Source organism: Bos javanicus, chromosome 24, assembly GCF_032452875.1.
Source record: "Bos javanicus breed banteng chromosome 24, ARS-OSU_banteng_1.0, whole genome shotgun sequence".
Classification (NCBI taxonomy): Eukaryota; Metazoa; Chordata; class Mammalia; order Artiodactyla; family Bovidae; genus Bos; species Bos javanicus.
In genome coordinates, this window is record NC_083891.1 from 7,344,795 (window position 1) to 7,360,638 (window position 15,844).

Here is a 15,844-nt window from a genome sequence, read left to right on the forward strand (position 1 = left end):
GTTCTGCAGTCAGAACAAAATGAATTTTGTTTTTGTCTCCTGTGTTGGTGCAGATTTTCTGGCTTTGATTTTTGTTTGTCTTTTCATTATTCCGACTAACTCCGCCTGCCTCTCTTCCCGCACAGGGGGCGGCTCTGGATGCTCACCTGGCCCCCGTCCTGCACGCTCTCTGGCCTTGGCTCTTGATGGATGACTCACTGATGCAGGTTGCGCTGCAGCTGCTTTGTGTCTACACCGCAAATTTCCCAAATGGTAAACTGAGCCCAATGCTGCCTTTCAGTAATATACTAAAGTCTAGTATATATAACAACACTAAATATACTAGTGTTGTTAAGGTAGAAAAACGAATATACATTTTGCAGTGTTTCTTCCACTTATTTTGAGGGTGTGTTGGTTAGAGGTATGCTTTCCTGTAGGGATTATAAGAGTGAATGGTTTGATGAGATAGAAGAATCATCAGACAGCTCAGGGCACAGAGGGAGAAACTGTCCTGATGATACCGCGGGAGAACACTGGATTTAATAGAATTGGGAGAGGGAAAAGTGTGATGGAAGACCTTAAAAACCAGGTATAGGTTAAGCTGTTATAGATTCTAGAGCAGGAGACTGGTGTGATAACAGGTGGTCCTGGCGTCGGGTGGCTTGGTGACAGTTGATGTCACTGGGGTGCCTCTTTTTCTAATGCCTCTGACAGGCGTTTTATTGAGCGCCTCCCATGGGCCCTGTTGTTAGTGGCCGACAGCTGAGAGTGAGAAAGGCAGGCAGGTGACGACTTGGGAAGGGAGGAGAAGCTGTGAAAAACACTCTCTGAGCAAAAGAAAGGAAAGTGGGGGCCTGTGGGCAGTATGCATCTCCCATGTAAACTCAGGGACACAGAGTTGAGGTTTAACCAGCAAGTCTAGCAACATTCAGCAGCTCAGCAGTTGGCTTTTCCAAATATCAAAAGACAGAAGGGACCAGAACTGGGGACAGTACACAGCCCCTCTCATCACTGCTGTGCTGAGGGTGGCTTACTCCTCAGAGTCTGACCTCGGCCTCCGCTCTGGAGCCTCCCGTCCTGGTGGCGTTTGTCCTCCCCCTGCCCCCGCCCCAGATTATCGTATTCCTTGATTTTTTCCTTCTGTAAAATGGAGGCAGGAGCCACAGTGCTTTCAGTGCTGTATTGAGATCGCCAGGCCCTCAGTCCATTAGGTCACCAGCACCAGCCTTTAGGGCAATTGCAGTTGACAGGTTAATGACCGAGTCCTTCCACAGACGGATGAGCTCACCACTCAGGTGGTTGAACCAAAGTGTGAAGCTGAGCCACCTTGTAACGGCTGCTGTTTTTGAAGGTTGCAGTTCCCTCTGTTGGTCAAGTTATGGACAGCATCCTGTTCAAGCCGCACACCGAGGGGCCCCCGGCAGCTCCCTGATGCTGTGTATCCTGAAGATGGCTTCCCAGGTGCCTCCAGAGAACACGGCTGTTCAGCAGGCAGTGTTCATGATTCTTTCAAACCTGGCCTTGTCTCATGACTGTAAAGGGGTAATTCAGAAAGTGAGTATTACACTTGCCTTCCTATCATAAAAAAGAGACTCCGTAAAATACCTTTCCAACCCAGGACATGTGTGAAAAGTCTAGAATTCAGTTTTTAGGGAAACTTATGGAGAAGGGGATGGCACCCCACTCTAGTACTCTTGCCTGGAAAATCCCATGGATGGAGGAGCCCAGTAGGCTGCAGTCCATGGGGTCGCTCAGAGTTGGACAAGACTGAGCGACTTCACTTTCACTTTTCACCTTTATGCATTGGAGAAGGAAATGGCAACCCACTCCAGTATTCTTGCCTGGAGAATCCCAGGGACAGGGGAGCCTGGTGGGCTGCTGTCTATGGGGTCACACAGAGTCAGACATGACTGAAGTGACTTAGCAGCAGCAGCAGCAGCAGCATTATGATTTCAAACATTTTATTTTAAAGGATTGTAAAGAGATTAGAAGGGTTCACTTTGTTTAAAGCCTGTTGATACATGAAAAGTGACGGAAACTAGAATATGACTGTATTGTTTCCTTTTAATTTATCTTCTTAGCTTTTGGATTGTATTTTCTTTCTCTCAAAAATGATAGTTTTAGAAAGACAGCTGTCTTACGTCTGTCAGAGAGCATAAGAGTAATATGTTCTGTGCTTAGTCGCTCTGTCGTGTCTGACTCTTTGTGTTCCCTTGGATTGTAGCCCACCAGGCTCCTCTGTCAATGGGGATTCTCCAGGCAGGAATACTGGAGTGTGTTGCCATGCCCTCATTCAGGGGATCTTCCCAAACCAGGGATCGAACCTGGGTCTCCCGCATTTCAGGCAGATTCTTTACTGTCTGAGCCACAAGGGAATTCCAAAAGTAATATATTGGTCTTTAAACAGACCAAATTGAGAAGTAACAATTTCAGTTCAGTTGACATTGTCAAATGATTTTTGAAATTGCAGCCCTTTTTCCCCAGGTTAGACCTAACTTCTTTAGACACAGGTGGTTTTTCAGTCTTCTGGGACTCCTGTGCCAAAATTTGAATTCTTATCACTGGTTTTAACTTAGGGCACTTATTTAAAGGAGGCTGACTGGTTTAAACAAAATCTGCTACACATGTTCAGTTAGACTGTATTTAGATGTATATAAACAGAATCCCTAGTTTTGAAGATCCCTAAAATCTGATTACGAACAGGTTATTGTTACTTAATAGTACACAGGCATTTGAGTGTTTCTGTTTCATTTACATGAAGGCCAAGATAAATTGAAAAAGTTGACAGCTCTCATAAGAATTGAGCCCCCTTTTCCTCTATTGTATCATCACCCCAACCACCCCCCTCAAAAAAAAAAATACACTTTGAGTACAATCTCTAAATAAAGAGCCTTACTAAAGAAAGATCTTTTCTCAGTGATATGTTGTGCTAACTCAGCATTGGTTCATGAGTCTCATTGATCATTTTCAATTTTGCAGTCCAGCTGACATCATCGTGGTATCTTGAAATCAGCCATGGTGGGAACGTTCACTCCATGCAAATCGAGGACCTCCTGCTTCAGCCTTAGCTGTTTATTTCCTAGCACATGGCTGGATATCTGGTTGTGTGTGTGTATGTGTGTATGACTCTCCTGGACTGAATTTTTGTGGTTGCCGTCCTTGCACATGTGTGAAAGTGCAGCCTGGGGGTGAGGGGACAGTGCTTTCTGCCACTTCCTTACGGAGAGCATGTTGGTAGGAAGTGAAGTAGGAATTTCCAAGTGGAACATAAGCGCTACTCTCGGATCTGACGTGTGACTGACTGGTGCTTATTTTCAGTTCCATCACTCAAAGAATATTTAGGTTAAACAAAATGCTTTCTAAAGTATTTCAACTCCCAATCTCTGATCTGGCTGCTAAACTTCAGCATATTCTGATATCAGTGCGATCAGGCTCCACTCCAGGTAGGGGCCAGTGAGGTTGTTTTCCCCCTGCTGCTCTGTCATGACGAGCCCTAGACACTTGCAGTTACACCTCCCCTAACTCTTGTTTTGGAGAAGGCGATGACACCCCACTCCAGTACTCTTGCCTGGAAAATCCCATGGACGGAGGAGCCTGGTAGGCTGCCATCCATGGGGTCGCGAAGAGTCAGACACAACTGAGAGACTTCACTTTCACTTTTCACTTTCATGCGTTGGAGAAGGAAATGGCAACCCACTCCAGTGTTCTTGCCTGGAGAATCCCAGGGACGGCAGAGCCTGGTGGGCTGCCGTGTGTGGGGTCGCACAGAGTCAGACACGACTGAAGTGACTTAGCAGCAGCAGCAGCAGCAGCAGTAACTTGTTTAGTTACCAGAAAATGTCACGAATGCTGTTATACAATTAAGATTCTAAAATATCCGTCTACCATGGCATATTTCTTTGCATCCTAATCAGTGTGGGAAGTCATCTGAAAAGGTCTTTGTGTGTGTGTGTGCATGCTCAGTCTCTGAGTCGTGTCTAACTCTTTGCGACTCCATGGACTGTAGCCCTCCGGGCTCCTCTGTCCATGGGATTCTCCAGGCAAGAATACTAGCATGGGTTGCCATTTCCAACTCCAGGGGATCTTCCTGACCCAGGGATTGAACCTGCATCTCTAGTGTCTCCTGCATTGGCCAGCGAGTTCTTCACAAGTCTTTAGGCTCAGCAGAAAGGGGGAATACCCAGAGCCTATTTGCGATTTAAGACTCTGCTGTGTATTTTATCACCGTTGTCAGCTCCAGGTCTCCAAGGTCACGGCAGAACCTGGCTGAGTGGGAAAGGCAAGGGGTGAATCTAACCAGCCCTCGTTTGGGTGAGAGGGGAGCAGACGTGAGTGATGGCTGCAGGACAGCACGGGGTGTATGTAGTTTGACCGTTTCCTTGGTGCTTGGGTAGCGTGGCTAAGGCTCCTGTAGCTTGTTTTGTTCTCACAGTCAGAGTCCTTTTACATAAAAGTGCTAAATTTATTTTATAGATTCAAGCCAAAATCGTGATGTAGGTATAGAGAAGGCAATGGCACCCCACTCCAGTGCTCTTGCTTGGAGGATCCCATGGACAGGGGAGCCTGGTGGGCTGCAGTCTATGGGGTCTCGGAGAGTTGGATATGACTGAGCGACTTCACTTTCACCTTTCACTGTCATGCATTGGACATGGAAATGGCAAGCCACTCCAGTGTTCTTGCCTGGAGAATCCCAGGGATGGCGGAGCCTGGCAGGCTGCCGTCTATGGGGTCGCACGGAGTCGGACACGACTGAAGCGACTTAGCAGCAGCAGCAGGTGTAGAGGAACCCAAAAACTAAGCCCGAGTAGATTGTTAAACAGGAAGAGACGTGGGTGTCCTGGAGAGTTGGGGAAGTTAATGTTCCTATTTCTGTACCCTGATCAAAACGCTCGTCTGACTGGTTCCCATGCTGGCCCAGGCTGCTTCCTGATGACACCTTTGTGCTTTCTTTCCTGTTGCATATAGATTATTCTAGGCAGTAAGTCACTGTCTTTCACATAGTCCGGGGTTTGGTGTGGTTTATGGAAGGGGTTTTATTTGGAGGTTGAAATGACTCTTACAGTTAAGTACTGGAGCTGTCTTTGCTCTAAGTTTACAAGAATGACATGTAGCCATGAGAAATCTTCAGTGATGATAAAGCGGCTGGGTAAAGTGGGTATAATATATACCCACAGATTAAAAAAAAACCACTTGTAGCTATAAAGATTCAAATATCCTTGGTAGTACCACAGTTATTAACTGGTGTCCAAGACTGACTGGGGTTTTGTTTATTTCTCCTCCCTGTAGGATAGCTCTCAATGAGTAGCAAAATTTCCAGAAGGCAGACAGGAAGAGAAAAACCCAAGATGCCCGAAACAGTCCCCAAACTGAATGATCAATCCTAAATAACTGAGTTGACTAGTTGCTTTATCCATCGTCAGGGATTGATTAGTAGGAATTAAAATTTGAGCACTATTTTGTTCTCCTTTACTTTTTCACTTCTACTTGGAAACAGTGTCGATGGAGTATTGGGAAGGTATTGGGAGGAAGGAGAAATTAAAGTTTCTTTAATTTAAAGGAAAACAGGAGCAGAATGCTGGCTAATTGATCTCTGTGGGACTAAGAAAGTAATTCTGAAAGACTCGGATAAAGTAAAGTAACGTTCTCCACATTTATCCACAGAGTAACTTCCTGCAGAACTTTCTGTCTCTGACGTTGCCGAAAGGGGGAAACAAACATCTGAGTAACCTGAGCGTGCTCTGGCTGAAGCTGCTACTGAACATGTCCTTCGAAGAAGACGGGCAGCAGGTGATCCTGCGGCTGGACGGCTGTCTAGACCTGCTCACGGAGATGAGCAGGTTCAAGCACAAGAGCAGCCTCTCCATCCCGCTTCTTATTTTCCATAACATCTGTTTCAGTCCTGCCAACAAGCCCAAGATCCTGGCTAACGGTGAGTCTTCTCCTCGTGCACCGCACGAATCCACTGATACACGTGCTTATCCACACAGCGTTCCGTTCAGGTTAAAACAGAGTAGTTTTATAAACAGTCCGCCTGGTGGTCATTCAGCACCAGCCATGTTCAAGGCTCTGCTGGAGGCGGAGGCTGTGGGAACGGATCGGGCATGACTCTCGCCTGGCGTTCACGGGTCACCGCACGAGGGCCACACTGGGCGCAGGAGGCAGCTCCTGGGAGAGTTTGGGCCCCTCCTTCCCCCCCGTCCAGCCTCCCGGTCCTCTGACTCTTGTGCCTTTAGGCAGGCACAGCCCCGCCCTTGGAGCCTTTCCAGATGGCCTGTCCGCGTGGTTGGTGCTCCCCATGCCCGTCTCCTGCCTCCCCCACCCTCTTTCTCTCTACCTCCTTTCCCTGTTTTATTTTCCTCTGGAGAGTCACCACCAGCTGATACGCTGTGTGTTCAGTGTACATCCGTGCATTCCTCCTGTGCCCGAACTAGAGCAGAAGGTCTCACGAGTCAGGCGGTTTCTGTCTCTTTCGCTGTGTGTACCCGGGGCAGCTCTGATCGTGCCCGTCACGAGTGGGCCCCCGGGGGGCACGTGAGATGAAGAGAGTGACCAGGCCGCAGAGTTGAGGACCCGCGAGCACATGGTGACAGGAGCCCCACAGCGACCTCACTCTGCCCTCAGGACAGGGAGGCAAGGATCAGTGAGGACTCAGAAATTCTGAAACAGAAATGGAGTGCTCTGTTTCTGCAGCCATACGCTGTTCCTGTGAGGAGTATGTGATTTCAGGTTTTATAAGGGGATGTGTTATCCCGAGAAAAAAAAAAATAGAGGGGAGGTGGACTCTAGACCACATGTATCGGATGCTGGATGCCACACCCTCGGGTGCTGCTTCTCTGGGTCCAGTTTCTTCATCTGCAAAAGAACCCTTTCTTTCTGACTTTGGTAGAAATCAGTTTTAACACATAAAGTGTCCAGCCCTGTCTATGGAATGTGATAGGTGCTCCAGATGTATTAATTCTCTTTTCATGTCTTCCACTTAATCTTTTCTTAGAAGTGTTTTTCTACGAAACGTGGTATTTCCCAAGTAGAAAACTGATTACATTATTGTGTATAGTCATGATTCTATTTTTCTGATGATAATTATTGAATTGTTAGAAATTCAGGGAAAGATTCTAGAAGCTCGGCCAGCCTTTAACTCACCTGAATTAAAATGTCACCTGCTTCCCGGAGAGGGATCGACGGGAGGGTCGGTGGCTTTGTTTCCCGGTCTCTCCCTCCCTCACTGTGCCCCCCTGTCCTCACGTTGCTGAGATGACGGTGGCAGTAGGACCCTGCCTCATGGGACGCGAGAGCCTCTGGGAGGTGCCTGCCCCGCTCTGCGGTCGCCTGGTAGCATCACCTTTTTCAGAATACGTTTCTTCTTTGGGGATCAAAGACGTTTCTTCTTTGCATTTTTGTTATTGAGAAGGTCAGGAAGATCTGAAGGAGAGAAGCCTGCATCTTCCATTTCTGGATTACTCAGGATTTATTTTTAAGCATTTCACTTGCATCAGCAGTGTTCTCTCTCCTCCATGAGCTTGAAGAAGGAGCCTCCCCAGCCCCACAGACGTGAGATGAGGGGCCTCCAAGGTGGCTGGGAGGCAGTGACTGTGCAGTTTCTCCGTGACATGTCCCAGGCGCGGCCTCCATTTCCACCTGGGGATCCAGAGGAAGGAAGGCGCTTGGCCGAGTCACGAGGCCGGAAGGTCTTCCCGGCAAGACCACGTGACTCTGATTAGCAGCAGTCAACATCCAGTTTAGGTTTAGGTGGTCTGGAGTGGAGTGGGCAGTGGGCTCGACTGCTGTGTGAACAGATCCAGAGGGTGCCTTGTTTCTGGTCATGTCGGACCAGGTCTCCTCTGAGCAAAACAAAAACATGCCAGGTAAAATATATTAAAATTCACCTTAAAAAAATCAAATAACTGAAGATAGTGGGAAACTTCCAGGCCAACTTTGATTGGCAGTCTGTGCCCAGGACGGTAAGAAGTCTGGAGAAGTCTCTTTTGCTCCGAGGTCGTTGGCCAGCCCGTGTGCTCGGGCTTTGGCCCACGAGTGCCAAATGGGAAGGGGACGGTCCTCGGGGACAGACTCTCGATCTTACGGGCCATCCTGCAGACACTAAGCTGCAATCTCAAAGAGCTAACCTCTTAGAAAAAGGTAAAAGTGAAATTTGCTCAGTCGAGTCTGACTTTTTGTGACAGCATGGACTGTACAGTCCATGGAATTCTTCAGGCCAGAATACTGGAGTGGGTAGCCTTTCCCTTCTCCAGGGGAATCTTGCTAACCCAGGGATCGAACCCACATCTCCTTCATTGCAGGTGGATTCTTTACCAGCTGAGCCACAAAGAAGAAGGTGAATCAGAATTAAATTGGTGCCCTGAGCCTCATCCAGGCAATGATACAGAAAAACAGGCGCCACGCAGATGACCCCTCACAGCTCTTCAGCCCAGAGACACACAGACAAGCGGCCCATGGGGTTGGTGGGAGCTGCTCCTCAGTTGAACTGCCCTCTAACGGGCGGAGGACAGGTTCATCCTACGCCTCAGGGAACCTCCACAAACACTTTTTCAGAAGCATCAGCCAGTTCACAGTTAAAGATGACCAGGCATGTCAGGGGAGAAGGCAGTGGCACCCCACTTCAGTACTCTTGCCTGGAGAATCCCATGGACGGAGGAGCCTGGTAGGCTGCAGTCCATGGCGTCACTAAGAGTTGGACATGACTGAGCAACTTCACTTTCACTTTTCACTTTCATGCACTGGAGAAGGAAATGGCAACCCACTCCAGTGTTCTTGCCTGGAGAATCCCAGGGACGGCAGAGCCTGGTGGGCTGCCGTCTATGGGGTCGCACAGAGTCGGACACAACTGAAGTGACTTAGCAGCAGCAGCAGCAGCAGCAACAGGCATGTCAGGGAAATGGCAGCATGAAAGAGCAACAGCAACAGCAGGGGCAGAACACCAGCTTACCTGCCTGGACTTCAGATGTAGGAATTGTGAAACACAGATTTGAAAACAACTTTAGTGATGCTACATTTAGATAAGTAAACAACAAGCTTGAAAGTATTTGCAGGGAATGAGAAACTAAAAAATTGAAAGATGTGAAAAAAAGAACCAAACAGAACTTCACTATTGAGTATGATAATGTCAGCCCCTTACAGGTGTTTAAGTGTAAATTAATTAAGATATGCAATTCATTTATCACACTTAGCTGCAGGTGGCTATTGGCTATCTTATTAGACTGCAGATATATAAATATTTCCATCCTTGTGAGAAGTTCTGTTGGACAGGTGACTGTTACAGAACTTCAATAGCCAAAATTAAAAATTCAGTATACATGTCTGGCAGCAAGTTGGGTGTAGTTGAGGAGAAAATTTAAGCATTCAAAGATAGATCAGGAAACAATTTCCAGAATGTAGCACAGAGAGCTAAAAAAAGATGAAAAAGGATTAAAGAATAAAGGGTTAAGGAAAAAAAAAAAAGGCTAAGTGACAGAGTAGACATACTGGGGCAGTCTGATTGCATGTGCAGTGAAGTCCTCACAGAAAAGGGGAAGTGAAAGAAAGTGTTTGAGGCCGCAATCACTAAACATTTCAAGAACTGTTTTCATCAAACACTAATCCACAGATCCAGGAGACTCAGATAATTCCAAGCAGATAAGTACAAATAAGAGATTATCTATATGTTTCTGTGAGAGTTCACGGCCTAACTCTTGGTTAAACTTAAAAATGTTTTATATGCTTTTTGTGTGTGTGCATGTTATATTTCACAGTAAAAAAAATTCTTTTTAAACTACTTTCATTATCAGAGGGGGCACTACCTGAATTGTCCTGTATATGTACTTTCTTTTAAAAATGTAAGTGATAGTAACCGGTCAGAGGAGTTGTATCAGCTTACATAGACCACAGGTTATATGTTCTGAGGGCTTGCTGCGAAGTGTGAAAACGCCCCTGGCTGGTACTCAGATGGAGAACACAGAACTCAGCCTCCCAGTTGATGCTGTTCCCTAAGAGTCTGCCACGCATCACCTCCCATGATGAATTTCATCATCTGAAATGACCTCCCATGATGAATTTCACCAGAGAGCTATTTATGTAGGCTGGCTCCTGTAGGTTATGGTACAGGAGAAGCAGAGAGCGCAGAGCAGGTGGTCAAGCAGGAGGGGGTGGGTGGTGGGAAGGTTGCAGTGCCCACACCTCCCTTCCTCTCCGTCTGTCCCTTTACTGCACAGAGTTCACTTTATGGAGCAGCTTTTTATTTATTTTTTCCTATAGAAGATTTTAAATTTCTTAAAATTTCTTTAAAAATTCTAGATCAGATCAGATCAGTCACTCAGTCGTGTCCGACTCTTTGCGACCCCATGAATCGCAGCACACCAGGCCTCCCTGTCCATCACCAACTCCCGGAGTTCACTCAGACTCATGTCCATCGAGTCAGTGATGCCATCCAGCCATCTCATCCTCTGTCGTCCCCTTCTCCTCCTGCCCCCAATCCTTGCCAGCATCAGAGTCTTTTCCAATGAGTCAACTCTTCACATGAGGTGGCCAAAGTACTGGAGTTTCAGCTTTAGCATCATTCCTTCCAAAGAAATCCCAGGGCTGATCTCCTTCAGAATGGACTGGTTGGATCTCCTTGCAGTCCAAGGGACTCTCAAGAGTCTTCTCCAACACCACAGTTCAAAAGCATCAATTCTTCGGCGCTCAGCCTTCTTCACGGTCCAACTCTCACATCCATACATGACCACAGGAAAAACCATAGCCTTGACTAGACGAACCTTTGTTGGCAAAGTAATGTCTCTGCTTTTGAATATGCTATCTAGGTTGGTCATAACTTTCCTTCCAAGGAGTAAGCGTCTTTTAATTTCATGGCTGCAGTCACCATCTGCAGTGATTTTGGAGCCCCCAAAAATAAAGTCTGACACTGTTTCCACTGCTTCCCCATCTATTTCCCATGAAGTGATGGGACCAGATGCCATGATCTTCGTTTTCTGAATGTTGAGCTTTAAGCCAACTTTTTCACTCTCCACTTTCACCTTCATCAAGAGGCTTTCTTGTTTGCTTTTATTATGGTATCTTGCATCCAGCTAGAGTTTATTGAGCCCCTACAGTAAACTTGCACTGTGGATATTCTCCAGTGAGCAGATTCTACACAGACTCTGCCCTCAGTCATGCACAGGGAGAGAGTTCCCAGTAACAAGTGTTTCACCCCTAAGAATGCATTATGTCTTAAAAATCACTCATTTTAGAGGGAAAATAATTTGATAGAGTTAAGTAATAAAATGGATTCATGTATTGCTCTGAAACACTTGGACAGTCTACTTGGGGCTAGACGTCTCTACTTTAAAAGGAGGAGGCTGCTGCAGATAATCTGTAAGTCTTGATTCCATACTCTGGCTAGCTTTGCTCAAAGAGGGTGTATCTTATATGTTATATCTTTAAATAACCTCACATACCTACACACAAAAATACCTTTGAAATGTTTAATCCTTTCTTAAAAGGCTTAGCTAATATGGTATTTCTTGATTTTTTTTTATAGCAGCCCTTGCTATTGATATGTTCGTATAATGGCTTTATAATTTATCTTAAGAGCAAGTTCTGTTTTCCTGCATGTGAAAATGTCAGCTATGATCAAAGAGTTCATTAATAAACTCATTGTGTAATTGCTTATTTCTGCCCTGTCGTTGTCTTTAAAGGGGTGTGGCTTCGTTGAATTAGGGACGAAAAAGTTAAGCATCCACGCCTTCTGTGGTTCTGCGCCTGTTCTAAAAATAGTTTGTTTTAGGGTGGTCCTCCCACATATCACATGATGTAAAAGATTGTTTTTGCCAACTTTGTATGTATTGGATGGGTGAAAAGTGGGTATCTTCGACTAGTCTGAGATTTGATACTACTGTCTGGGCCTGACCCTTTCTTTTTGTGTGTTTATTATTAGAGAAAGTCATTAGTGTGCTCGCTGCCTGTCTGGAAAGTGAGAATCAAAACGCTCAGAGGATTGGAGCAGCCGCACTGTGGGCTCTCGTTCACAATTACCAGAAGGTCAGTTGTTAAAATCATTGTCCCTGGGGGGCAAACGCCAAGCTTCTCGGGATATCAGAGGAGTGTCAGCAAGGGAAAAAAAGTCAAAGACAGTGTTGCCTTTGTGCGTTCAAACCATTAGTAAACCATTGGTTGAAATCTCTCATGTTACCATTTCCATAGGAGGCACCTCAGTCCCAAGTGTTTCTCTTGGGTGAATTCTCCCTTGTTAATAGAACTAGATTTGCCATATTCATGCAGTGTTAGTATGAATCATTTTTCCTAAAAGATGTGTCCAGGAGAAATTCATCTTGACATCCAGCCAGACAGTGAATTTTTATCCAATTGTGGGATTCGCTTTTCTCCCAGACATGTCATTGCTGAGCTTTGAAGTCAGCTCACTTCTCACAGGGCCAGCCCTGTTAGAATGGCAGGCAGGTTCTCTGGCCTCAGCTCTCCTGATGGCAGACATCTCACTCCTCAGAGAGATAGCTCCGTGTCCCTGGCGGCTAAGTGGTGACCAGCAGGTAGATCCCCGAGTGGTGCTCAGGCAGCCGGGTGGTCCTGGTCAGTGGGCTGCCCTCCCTGCTGGCTGGGTCAGCACATAGCGGGACAGAGGCCACTCTTGTCCCCGGCACCCCTGACCCCCAGGGCCCAGCACATGCTCGGGCATTTTGAAGTCCCTCAAAAAATATGTGAGCAACTGACGAACTGCTCATATTCCATATTGTTGATCTGAAATCTGAGGCTTGAGGGAATAATGAAGCACTGAAACTAAGATGGCATAGCTGAAAGTAGCAGATTGAGACTGGGGGAGAGGTGGGGGAAGGGGAGGAAAGGAAGAGCATGGGACAGCAGAGGAAGAACCTGGTTGCACGGGGAGGGGAGTGGGGGGCACAGCGGGACGGACCGGCTTCTCTGGCTGCTTCCTTCTCTCCTGCAGTGTCTTGTTGAATACTGTAGTCCACGAGTGCGGAGTTCGCACTGTGCCGTCCTGCCTCTTAAGCACATGGGACTAAGCCTGACTGATGGATGGCTCTGTGTTATCTCTAGGCAAAAACAACTTTGAAAAACCCATCAATAAAAAGAAGAGTGGAAGAAGCATATTCCTTAGCAAAGACAAGTAAGTTTTATTATTAAAGAGACTATAGTTAAACTTGAAATCTATACAGACTTCCCTGATTAATGAAATATTTGGACAGTTCACAACAGAATGGCAGTTTCCTACACTGATGTTTTACACTGACGTCTGAGGGGCTTTTTTGTGAAAGCATTGTGAGGAAGCAGACTTCTTTGTGAAGGCATTGTAAAGTGGGCCAGTATTTGATCCATGCTTTTCACTGTAAATATTTTTTTTCAGTAATAAAATGCTGTAATAGGTGAGAATATTTGAGACATAGTAGTTTCTTAAGACATGTCAGTGGTCTTTCTCTCGGTCATTTTTTCTTCTTGTACCAAATTTCTTTCTGCCAATGGCTACCACTGCTGCAGTGTGTTCTCGGGTGATAAGAATTGGGCCCAATTAAAATTGACCTTGAACAGAAAACTTTGATCCAACGTCAGGGAGCTGAATTACAGTCTTCCAAGAATAGATTCCATTGTCCCTGCACCCACTCAGCCCTGTGATGTGATCATGGTATGAGGCAGGGTTTTCCTCTCGAAGGGCATTTTTCATTTTAAGTGACACCAGTTTTCAACAAGCTTTATTCTCTAAACCTTTTTTCTGTTAAGATACTGAACTGTGTCTTTCCTGTACTATTCTGTATCTATTGGTTATTAATTTGTGTTTTTATAAAGTGTGATTTTTTTTTTTTTTGGTGGTAAGTGGTTCGATTGTGGGGGTTTGGCTTTTTTTTCCCCCTTTGGTTTTTTTCCTAGCTGTGACCATGAGTTTCTGTCGGTAGTGAATAACTTGAGTTATGTGTTAGGGATGGTACATAAAAAAGCAAGACATTCATTTGGGCTTATAGGTAGTGAGTGTCCATTGTGGGGCTATATTATTTTTTGTTTATATTCTTTGGCTAAACCATTAACTAAAGATAAATTTTACAATGTCTTAATTTTTAAAATGTATTTTGAATATTAAATTTAAAAATATTCTTACAGTGCTAGTGCATCAAGGATTGAAACAGAACTGGAAGCTACACACAGTTCTGTTCACATCAGTGAGTGTGTGTCTGCTGCTCAGTGCAGTGCTGAAGTTTAATAAACTTGCTCTTCTGTGCTCTGATCTTTCTGTCTCAGCTTTCTCAGACTCAGAAGAAACCCCTCTAAGTGCCTATTATTTGAAATGTCTTGAAAACCTTGTACAGCAGCTTAACTCTTCATGAACGCCCTGGGGTGCTCTGCCCCGAAGCAGGCGGCCACTGGACAGGTGAGCCAACCTTGAAGCAAGTTGTGTGTAGACCCATCCCCGAAGACATGCTAAGCCTCCGCAACAAAAGGTGTAGCGAGTCCTGGGAACACAAGCAGTTTTACCTTTTTCTATGCAATGTGTTTTGTAAAAATCTTATTTATCAGTTATTTAATAAAATATTTTTAGTAACTGAAAATTGACTAACAATTTCTGCTTGCAGCCTTTTATCAGTCTCATGAATATAAATTTGAGGAATGGAAAGAAGACATTGTGTTCTGATCTTTTTTTAAAAAAACATTGTATGTAAAATTTGGCTCTTGTCAATACAAATCCTTATTTTTCAAAACATACACATCAGTGAATGGATATTTGTAGTAAATGTGTTTAGTTTGGTGAGTAGCTTATTTTTGTAATTTTTAGTAATATTAACTCCTTTCCATATGATTTATAAATGTGTTATATTTTATTATTTTCACCTTTCAACTTCTGAAATGCTGTATAGTAAAAAAACAAAAAACAACAACAAAAAAAGGAAGAAGTGGAATGTATGGTCATTTACACCTGGATTCAAATTCTGTCTCAGCTCAGAACATCATGAAGAAAAAGAATGTGAGAAATCTGTTAGGACCAACTCTGTTGAGGTCTCTGGACATAACTCGTAGCCAACATGTAGTTCTTAACTCAGCACTTAAGGTCAGGAGTTCCCTGGTGGTCCACCGGTTAGGACTTGGCACTTCCAACCGTTGTGGCCTGGGTTCAGTCCCTGGTTGGGGAACTGAGATCCTGCAAACCGCATGCAGGGGGAAAAAAGAGAACTTCAGATGTAGTCACTTTCAGCAGTTTTCCCGACACTTTTGAAATTAAGAAGAGAAAATTTTGTCTAAGGAAAGAAAAATAAAAGCAGAAACACATAGATGTATGTGTGTATATACGCATCTCTGTTTGTATACACACATATACCTCACATGTATGTGATTTGATGATGATGATTTAGTCACTAAGTCGTGTCTGACTCTTGGCGACCCCATGGACCGTATAGCCTGCCAGGCTCCTCTGTTCATGGGAATTCTCCAGGCAAGAATACTGGAGTGGGTTGCCATTTCCTTCTCCATCACGTGTACATACACACTCATTATTTAGGAAACTGTTTTCTAAATAAATTAAGGTTAACAAGAAAAAAAGAACTTTTTTTTTTTTTTTTTACTAAGTGCTGTTAGCAAATTGCTATCATTAATAAAATAAACCATGTAATGTTAAGCTGGAAGCATGGAGACAAAATATATGTTAAATACTGAGATAGAAGCAGATAAATTTGTAGTATCTGAAAATTATTGATTAGAGATCTGAGAAGTAGATCTCGGAAGTTCAGAAGTTTCCAGGCAGCCCAAATTAATTTGAAGCAATGGACATGGCAATATTCTGAAAAATTCTAAGAGCAGGAACCTTAGGAATTATTTCTTCCTTTTTGCTCGATTTCTTATATTTATGTCATTTTTGGGGTATTACCTTTTAAGTCCTCAC

General features: G+C 44.9%; 1 protein-coding gene across 3 annotated transcripts in view; it reads left to right on the forward strand.

Moving 5' to 3' along the window:
• The window catches only part of RTTN (rotatin), a 121,473-nt gene extending 105,935 nt beyond the window's left edge, over positions 1-15,538 (forward strand). For 2 of the 3 annotated variants that reach the window (XM_061399551.1, XM_061399552.1), the window contains exons 44-49: positions 126-252; positions 1,331-1,533; positions 5,641-5,908; positions 11,885-11,988; positions 13,021-13,090; positions 14,212-15,538. In XM_061399551.1, coding sequence (XP_061255535.1) covers positions 126-252; positions 1,331-1,533; positions 5,641-5,908; positions 11,885-11,988; positions 13,021-13,090; positions 14,212-14,297 — 858 coding nt within the window. In that variant the 3' untranslated portion in view covers positions 14,298-15,538. Of the gene's footprint in view, positions 1-125; positions 253-1,330; positions 1,534-5,640; positions 5,909-11,884; positions 11,989-12,910; positions 13,091-14,211 lie in introns of all 3 variants that reach the window. The other variant, XR_009733208.1, reaches the window with a different exon arrangement.
• The last annotated feature ends 306 nt before the right edge of the window (positions 15,539-15,844 follow it).